Here is a 9,473-nt window from a genome sequence, read left to right as displayed (position 1 = left end):
GGCTTGTGTTTCAAAAGCCCAGCCCATGAAGTTTGCTGATGGGTGTGGATGTGGAGTCCTCAGCTTGATGAGCCGGCGAACGCAGGTGTCCTTGAGGGAGATGGAGGGAATGACGGGAGGAGCAGGCTGGGGGCTTTACAATCAGCAGTTTGTGTGTCCCTGATAGACAGATGTCGTAGGGTGTGGGAAAGTGACACAGAGGTAACGGAAGCTTGGCAAACTGAACTACAGAAGATTTCAGAAGTAGCCTGGAACCACGGGGAAGGCCTCCAGGGCCAGGATGCATCTGAACTCCAACCACTGGGCAAGAACGATGACATTGCCCATTCCCTGCCGTAACAGTTGGCAAAGTCCTCACTGAGTGTTTGGAGATTTGCCAGGCCCTCTGCATACAGCGTGTCATTAACCCTCACGCTAGCCTCAGGAAGTAGGCCCTCTTACAACCCCCGTTTCATAGACAAGCCACTGAGACAAAGGGGTGGCATGGCTCATCCAAAATGAAGCATCCAGTGAGGATGCGCTGAGAGTCTGGCTGTCTTGTCTGTAGACCAGAGCCTCTCGGGAGAGCCGTGGGATAGTCCTGCGCCTTGGACAGCTGCCCGGGGGCCACCTTTCTGCAGGTACTGCTGGTCTGGAGGAATAGTCAGAGCCTCCGATTTCTACCAGTAACGATGGTGCTGCGTGGGAGCTTCCCCCTTGGAATAGACCTTTTCTTTTCTTTTTTTTTTTCAGGCATTGATCCTGCCCTAGGGTGTTTTCCAGAACTTGCACTGCTCCCTAATTACCTAGTAATGCTGAGGGCTTATGAAAATGCTGTCATTTGTTTGAGAAGGGGAGGGAAGACTGAAAGAAGAAAAAAAAAAAAAAAAGAAAGAAAATGCTCTGAAACCTGGCAGAACTCCAGGCCGGGTAATTACATTCTTCGGGGTGGTGTTCTCACCACACACAGTCTGTGGAGTATTTTGGGAGCTTTCTGTAGGAATTGTGCTAAAAACATGAAAAATATTATCGTTATTATTTTTCTTCTACATCTTTTAAAACGGGGCCTTTATAAAGCCGCGGAGGCAGCCTCTCTCTGATTGCGTTTTTGCCAATTTGTTAGCTGTCAGCGATCTGTTCTCAGATCATAAATTTGATGGCTTCTCCCCCTCCTTGAATTGTTTCACACTAGAAGCCCAAGATCTTCAAGCCAGAAGAGACCTTGGTACAAGCCCCACATTTTACAGATTGAGAGGCAAGCCCAGGGGAGGGGAAGGAACCTGCTGATCTCCCCTGCAGGCAGAGAGCACAGATCCTCCCAGACCCATCCCTTGTCCTTGTTCTTTCTCACTGGGTCCCTGCCCTCAAAGGGACTCACCGTGTCAGAGCCAGAACAGTCTATAGCCGTCACCTAATCTAGTCTTGTCATTTTACAGGTGGGGGAACAGAGGCCTAGAGATGAAATGAACTTGTCCCCCAAGTTGATATTGGGTGGGTGGTTGGACCCTTGAGTCTACCTTCCATTGACGGAGAACTGGCACTCTGGGGCCCGTGGGCCCGCTCAAGCTCAGAGACAATTTCCTCTGCCCCCACCCTTTTTGTGCCCCTTGCAGGGAAGGTACACTTAATATTTTTTTAAAAATCCTTATTTCTGCTTTCTCTTAAAAAAAGACTATTTGGCCACATCAAGCCGATGGTTCCTTACAAGAATTGGCTGGCATCGAGGCCTTGCAACTACCTTTTGAAAGGTTATACACCTTCTAGTTCACTTTGTCCTCATTGTTCTCTCCCCCACGTGGCTGATTTCATTCATTTTCTTCCTTGGCCCAAAGAGGCATTTGTATTTGAAATCCCTGCCCAACACCACACTCTTTGATTTGTGGTGTAAAACCAAAGCCAAAAAAATAAATCTCAGGCTATTTTAGCTATATGGTAATGAAACTTAAAGAATGCCAAAGAGGGACACCTGGGTGGCTCAGTGAGTTAAGCCTCTGTCTTCTATTCAGGTCATGATCTCAGGGTCCTGGGATCAAGTCCCACATCGGGCTCCTTGCTTGGTGGGGAACCTGCTTGGCCTCTGCCTGCCACTCCCCCTGCTTGTGCTCTCTTTCCCTGACAAATAAATAAAATCTTAAAAAAAAATAAAGAATGCCAAAGATACGAACCACGATAGGTCAAATTGATCATAGGGGTAGATGCCATGCCATCTCTGGGGCTCAGTTTGAGCAGCATTACAAGGTCTGTCAACAGCCTGGAGTCCCTCCAGTAGATACACATCCATTTGGACTTGGAGGAACACTCATTTTCAGGTGTACTATTTTAAATGTGAAAAGTCTTGAAAGAATTTGAATCTAATCTTTTTCCAATGTAATATGATGAAGGGAGAGACTAGGATCAGGGGCCTGGTGTCTAGTCCCAGGCATGCCAGTTGCTATGTCCCCTAAGAAAGGTGTTTCAATCTCAACACTATTGATATTTTGGGCCAGATAGTTCTTTGTTGTGGGGGGCTGTCCTATACATTGCAGGATGTTTAACAGTATCCCTGGCCTCTACTCACAAGATGCCAGCTGCACCTGCCCAGTTATGAGAACCAAACATGTCTCCAGACATTGCCAAGTATCCTCTGGGGGAGAAAATCACTGCCAGTTGAGAACCACTATCTTAAGCTGACCAGCTAGGCACTCTGAGTCTTACTTAATCTGTAAAAGTAGGTTCTAATTCCTGTCCTTGGGGATTTGGGGTGTGTGTGTGTGTGTGTGTGTGTGTGTGTGTGTGTGTGTGTAGGAAATGAAATGAGATGATGGATGTATAAGTATGTAAATCCCAGTGTGACATATTGATACAGGGTTTGGTTGCCATCAATCACAACAGACTATGGACAGTCAAGACTTCCAAGCCTGATATTGGGGATGGCAAACAGGCTTCAGAACTAATGGGGGAGACAGCATGATGTACTAATGACGGATGACATCAGAATAGGCTATTAAGGCAAGGTATAGTATGTCAGCCCAGCCTTTGAGGCTAAGGAAATGAGGAAATCCCTTTCTACTCGTGGCCAGTCTTTTCTTTCTTATGTACACTCCTGGTCATGTAAATATTGTCTTAAAAATGTCCCATCACTCCCCATTGCCTGCAAGAAATTCAGTGGCCTCCAACTCCTGACCGTGACTGCTAGGTTTCACGTTCCCCACTCTCTCTTCCCAGTCTACACACAGGTGCCAGGCTCCCGGAGTACACGGTTACCTCTCCTGCCTCCAAGCCCTTGCGGGTGCTCTTCCCTTGGATCGTGTGTCTTCCCTCTGCCCTCACTTTCTGCCTTTTGAAGCCTTGCTGGCTCCCCATGGTTGCTTCCTTCTTTGCTCTCCCAGAGTTGTGTTTACATCTCTATCAAGCACGAGTCATGGTCTGCTTTGGATGACAGATGGCAGGATTCATCTATCTTCCTCCTCTACTATATTCACCTGCCTGGAGGCGGAAACTGTGTCATATTCTTTTCTATATCCCCCAGCCCATGACATCCTATGGGATACAGAGTAGGTTCTCCACCCATATTTGAAGAGAATTTCCAAGATAAATAGTTGAACCTAAACATAATTTGACCTAGATGCTCAAGTTTGAAATATGTAAGCTCCATGTTTATTTAATCATTGAACAACTATGTATTTAATAGGCCAAGGGGAGCCATTGACCATATTTGAGCAAAGCAATGACATAGTTAGAGCTATATTTTAGGATAACCTATCTGATTATAGGATTTCTGATGATCATAGAAAATGCCTGGTTTTGACTCCTTAAAGCCCCCTTCCCCCAAAGTAAGCAAAACAAATCTTAACTATTACAGGTAGGCGTTGAGGTTTTGCTAATTAATCCTTGTAAAGGACTTTGAGATCTTCCTCTGAAAGGTGACAGAGAAGTGTGAAGCTTTCAGTGACAGCCTAATTATTATTATTACCAGGCACAAAGCTCGGGGAACTTAAAAGATCCCCAGGTACCATTCAAAATAGCAAGAGACAAAAATATGCAAATGGAAAAAATATATTATAAGAAGGAATCCTGGCATTACAGACTCCTAATGTTGTCAGGGACCTTAGAGGTCTTTCCTGATCTGTTGTCTCACCTTCTCAAGCTGATGCTTACACTCCCTCTGGAATGTTCTTGCTCAATACTTTCTGCCATTAGAGCCTGAGGGTTAAGAGCTTGGGCCTCAAGGTAGAGTTTTCTGTGTTCAAATCCTCATTCTCTTCCTTGTTAGTAGTGGCAACTTGGGGAAATTACTAGATCTCAGTTTCTTTATCTGTAAAATGGGGGTGAGATTATCTACTACAGGCATCATTGGACAATTAAGTGATGTGTGCACATTGCCTGGCACATGAAAAACGAATAAACACTCTCATTAAAAATCACTTGAGCTAATTAATAGATGTGAAAGTGCGAAGGAAATTAGAAAGCATCTGACCTCCAAGTTGTTCCTACTTTCAGAGCTCCATCAAACATGGTGAGCTATTTCTTGCAAATCCCAGCCCTCGTAGCGTCCTGTGAGTGTGTGTAATTGAGCAATCTTGGTGAAGGAAGCGAGGAGCCTTGGGAAGAAATGGCCTAGTCAAATGCCAAAGCAAAATCAGGTCTGTTCTTTCTAATTATGGAAAGGTAGAACTTTCCTTTTCCTGTGTCATCATCTGTTGGGTGGGAGTTCTGACCAGGGTCGTGGGTCAATTGGTAATGCCCAGAACATTCAAGTTCACAGGATGGACCATATGTTGGTCCTGAGGGTCCAGACTCCATCTTAGTACGTCTGTATTTTTATGATTTAGTCTGCAGAGCCTCCGGTTTTTCATCTGTAAAATAAGGGTGGTGGCTACTTCACAGGGCTGGTGTGAGCAGAGAGTGAGGTCACACTGTAAAGCTGCTTCAGAAACTGCAAAGTGCTCTGTGATGGTTCGTGACTGTCACTTTGCAGCCCACACTATTTCCCTGAACACAGTTGTTCTCTCTACAGGTTATTTCAGTAGAAGCTCCAGTCCAGGAGGGTCTGTGGAGTTCTCGTTTACATTGGGCATGACCAGCATCCAGAGATAACTGAAAGAAGCCTGAATCTTCTCACTAGAACCCCTGCAAAATGACTCATGTAATTGTTCTAAGTATCCTTAGCCTTTGTTGTACACCCACACGATTCTGATGCTATAGACTCCAGTGGCATGCAGGGAAAGTGGGAAGGGGGCCCGTTTTAAATGCCTAGGATTCAGAAGGGACCACCAATTCCACTTGTAAAAGCAGACAGGGACTGCCAAATGTCCAAGCCGAGGCACCTGCCAATCACTTCAGACCCTCTGGTTTGCCTTTCTGTCATTCCTCCCATTAGGGAGGAAAAGCCTTTATTTTCCTTTAAAAGCTCCTAGGAGGGATTTCTAGGGTCTTCCCCTTAGGAATTAGTTGTAGGAATAATTGGGCCAGTGGAGTGCAGGAGATATATCCAGCACAGCCCGTGCGCTCCTAGAAGAAGTGACCTAGATCAAGCAGCGGGTGGTTGGAGGACTATTGTGGGGACCCCCTGCCACCTACTGACTTACAGCTGAACCCACATTTCCAGTAGCATCTGTGGGGCTGGGAGCTGGGGGATGGGGCAGAGAGAACTGGGGGAGGCGGGGGAGGGTGATGGGGACGGGGTTGTTCCTTTCAGGACCAGGCTCCCTGTATCATCCCCCCCAAGCCCCCTCCACTCCCCATCTGCACACACAGAGAGGAGGAGAAGGTGAGGACTGGGAGACGGGGTGGTAGGGAGAGGAGGTCAGCCGTGAACTTGAGCTGGCTCGGTTGGGTATTAGCGCCACCCGAGCTTGCAGCCTGTGTGAGTGTGAGGGGGAGAGTGAGAGCAAGGGAGGGAGAGAGAGGCAGGCTGCGAGAGGAGAGAGGAGAGGGGGAGCAAGCGCTCCGCCAGCATGAGGACGGGCTTCTCTTTTCCGTGCTCAGTTAATCTGGCTGTCAGTTGGTGTTAACGCTGCCGTTTAAGTGCTCCGATTCCAAGGGAAACAGACAAACCTCCCAGAAGGAAAGAAGGAAGCAGCAAGGAAGGCAGGAACTGCAGGAGGAAAAGAACAGGCAGAACAGAGAGGAATCAAGGGAAGGGGGGGGGAAATACCAAATCTATGACTGGACCTGGGCTTCTTTTTCGCCAATGCAAAAAGGAATATGCAGCACATTTTTGCCTTCTTCTGCACCGGTTTCCTAGGCGCGGTAGTAGGTGCCAATTTCCCCAACAATATCCAGATCGGTGAGTGAGAGGGGCAGCCTGGGGAGGGACTTTCTGGGTCTGGCAGGGGTTTTTTGGGGGAGGGTTGTCTGTGTCCCCCCCAACCCCCCTCCCCCCGCTAGGGACTGTGCTTGGATAGAAAGCTGGGTGATGATGGAAGGCAGACTTGGACCGCCAGCAGGGGAGGGGGCTTCTCTTGATCAGATGAGGGGCAGAGGGAAGCGTGCACACACATACACATACAAACACAGATCCACACACACCACTCACACTCTAGGCATGAGCATGTGAAATGGAGGAACCACTGCTTTGAAAGAAAGAAAATTCAGGCTGTAGCGAGGAGGAGGAGAGAGGTGGTGGGTGTTTAAAGGAGTTCACTCCATTGCTTGATAGATGGTGCCTGATTTCATTTATTTGTATAAATATGTGTGGTGTATTTCTGTGTGTGGTTAGGTATTAAATATGCACATATGTATTTAACTGACTGAGGAGATGATTTCTTGGCTGGGGGAGGGGAAAGAGACCCTCTGAAAGAAGGAGTGTAGGGTGCTGGGTTTATTGCAGCCCCTGACATAATGCCAGGAGGCCCCCACTCTAAGTCAAGGGGGGCTCTCATTCCTGCGCTGGACGCCCCCAGCTGCCTTCTGTCTGCTGTCTGCCATGCTGGGCTGGTGGTCCCCAATCCCCCGATTCCAGAACTTCGTAGTCTGCCTTTCTTCCTTTCCTTGCCCCCTCCTCTTAGATGTTCCATCCACAGACATTGTCTACCTTTTACACATACAAACACACACAGACACGTTTCCCTTCCCTCCTCTTAGCTGTCCCCATCACTAGGCTCTACCTCTCAACTTAGAGGCCGGTTTCAACATGCTTTTTGTCCCCCATTTCCCCCTCTTGGTTGTCATGCTTCTAAAAGGACCCCTCACCCTCCCTGTATTTGTGGGGCAGCTGATAGATACTGCTCCTCCTCATAATAATGGGTGAAAGCAAAACAATAGGAGCAATAACACCAGTAACAATGTGTCCACAAGGGCTCGGGGCTCCAGTGTGACCAGCGTTCCAGTGCTGTGTGTGACCCGGAATGGAGCTAGCGGCTTTGCTCAGAGGCATCTTGGATGGTTTGGGTTCTGTTTTCTCTCCCTCGTGGGGACATAGCTCCACTAGGGAAAGTTCCTGTTACTGGTAGTTTGTGTTCTTTGTGTGAGTGTGTGTTTGTGGGGGCATATGGTACAGGTCCTATTTTGCTGGGCACACGAGTGCTGCAGTACCAGGCTCTTTCGGCCTCTCCAGCACGCTGGCTCCCAGGGTGGTTGGAACAGCCGTGGAGTAACTTGCTTTGTTTCCTGACACCTGTTAAACTGTATTCTGAAGTGGGTCTGTGTTAGTGTCTTACACGCAAAACAAAACTTCCTGCCTCGGGAGGCGCTTCCTTTGCAGCCCCATCTGTAGCCGCCTACCGCCCCACCCCCACCCCTCTCTTTCATTCATTACGGAGGAGGCAGGGGACAAGGAAGTGTTTGGGGTGTGGTCATCTGGGGGGGTGGGGAGGGAGGGTGGAGCATCAGAATTCAGCAGGAGTTTTTTGTTTTTACTCTTTAAAATGGAGGCATATGAACATGTGTAAATCACTTTATCTTATGTGTGGCGTTGTTTATGTTGGTACTGATGCATTGCCCATACTTTGCTGATTGGAAATGCTTGTCTTGAGATATGTGGACTTGCTTTCTCCAAGTGTATTTGTGTATAGCACTATGGGTATAAACGCGTGGAGGTGGTTTGTGTTTTGTGTACGTGTGTATGATATGTTCGCCCGTGTATCTCTGCAGATTTTTCATTGTATTTAGCCCCAACTTATTTGTTCAACTGGGAGAACCATTATTTGTTTTCAAATAAAAGGTTGAAACATTAAATTCCAGAACAAATGCTGAAAATATCACCGCCATCAGGTAGTACTTGATTCTACTTATACAATAGCTAATAAAAGCTTTATAGTCCATTTATTGGTTCTTAAAAACAAGCACATACCCACTGTATAAGAAGTTATAAGTACATTATGTTGGGACTGTGATTCCTGTTGAATCTGAAATAAACTTCTATGTAAACATTCATTATAGTTCAGTCTCTGGAAATAGCTGATTCTAATCTGTAGAAATGGAATTTAATTTCATTTTACATGTCCACAGTAAATACAAAGGTAGGCCATGTACTCTTGCCCCAACAGGCACCTTTGTTATGCTTTTCACTAGAATAGAATGTTCATACCTTCTTGACATTCTTAAACCCCCACATCCTTGAAGTCCAGGGTTCTACCATGCAAATATACACCAGGGCAATCTCTTATGTAACAAGCCATTCCTAGGTAGCTGGGATCATGAGTGTCAAAGAGGAAGCAGAATACTGTTTGTAAAAATCCAGGGTTTTCAGAAGAAATGAATAATATACCTCAGAGGTGATGGAATAGTTAAATTGCATTCAGGTCTTGCCAGGTCAAAGACCAAAAATGTCAAAGCAAAGGGTGACAGTGCTGAAGAAGCCCACAGGGTCCCAGTGCTAGACTTTCCCCTGCAACATTTGTTACTACTACTTCCTGTAAGGCTCTGTAGTGAGGAATGGGTCCAATACAGGAAAAATTAGACACAACAAGGGTTTACATGCACACAAGAGCTTAGGCCACCTGGATGGTTGCAGGAGGGAGGAGGAAGAGAAATGCCATTCTCCTGTTTTCTCTGACCTGATCTGGGTTGAGGAATGAACAACCAAATGTTTGGGCAGAGTGGTAGAGGCCCTTGTCACATAAAAGCTCATCTGTGGAAGTTTAAGCCTCCATGTCCACTTGAGTCTATTTGAACTCCCCTCCCCACCACTGAAGGCTACAACTAGTGGGTTTGGCATGGAGAGAAGAAAAGGGCCCATCTGAGGTGGGCTGTTGGGGGATTAAACCTGCCTCTAACCCAGACAACATGCTGCATTTTCTTTCCTCGTAGGGGGATTATTTCCAAACCAGCAGTCACAGGAACATGCTGCTTTTAGATTTGCTTTGTCACAACTCACAGAGCCCCCAAAGCTGCTCCCCCAGATTGATATTGTGAACATCAGCGACAGCTTTGAGATGACCTATAGATGTAAGTAATCGCTGCTATTCCTGACATTTCTTTCTGCGATCGACCAATGAAAGGACGGCCTGTGAGTGGGTGGTAGTGTTGCAAAAACCACTTGAGTTGTCATTCGTCTTCATAAGATAAAGCCC

At 46.9% G+C, this 9,473-nt stretch overlaps 1 protein-coding gene across 6 annotated transcripts in view; it reads left to right on the top strand.

Annotated features, from left to right (window-relative positions):
• Nucleotides 1-5,680: 5,680 nt before the first annotated feature.
• GRIA1 (glutamate ionotropic receptor AMPA type subunit 1) overlaps nt 5,681-9,473 on the top strand; it is a 298,697-nt gene continuing 294,904 nt past the window's right edge. For 3 of the 6 annotated variants that reach the window (XM_044916890.1, XM_021697251.1, XM_021697257.1), the window contains exons 1-2: nt 5,681-6,247; nt 9,211-9,348. In XM_044916890.1, coding sequence (XP_044772825.1) covers nt 6,166-6,247; nt 9,211-9,348 — 220 coding nt within the window. In that variant the 5' untranslated portion in view covers nt 5,681-6,165. Of the gene's footprint in view, nt 6,248-7,489; nt 7,607-9,210; nt 9,349-9,473 lie in introns of those variants that run through there. The other 3 variants (XM_021697268.1, XM_021697269.1, XM_021697266.1) reach the window with 2 other exon arrangements.

Source organism: Neomonachus schauinslandi, chromosome 7 (assembly GCF_002201575.2).
Source record: "Neomonachus schauinslandi chromosome 7, ASM220157v2, whole genome shotgun sequence".
Lineage (NCBI taxonomy): Eukaryota > Metazoa > Chordata > Mammalia > Carnivora > Phocidae > Neomonachus > Neomonachus schauinslandi.
The sequence above is the reverse complement of the archived record's forward strand: the minus strand, read 5'-3'. Positions and strand labels throughout refer to the sequence as shown.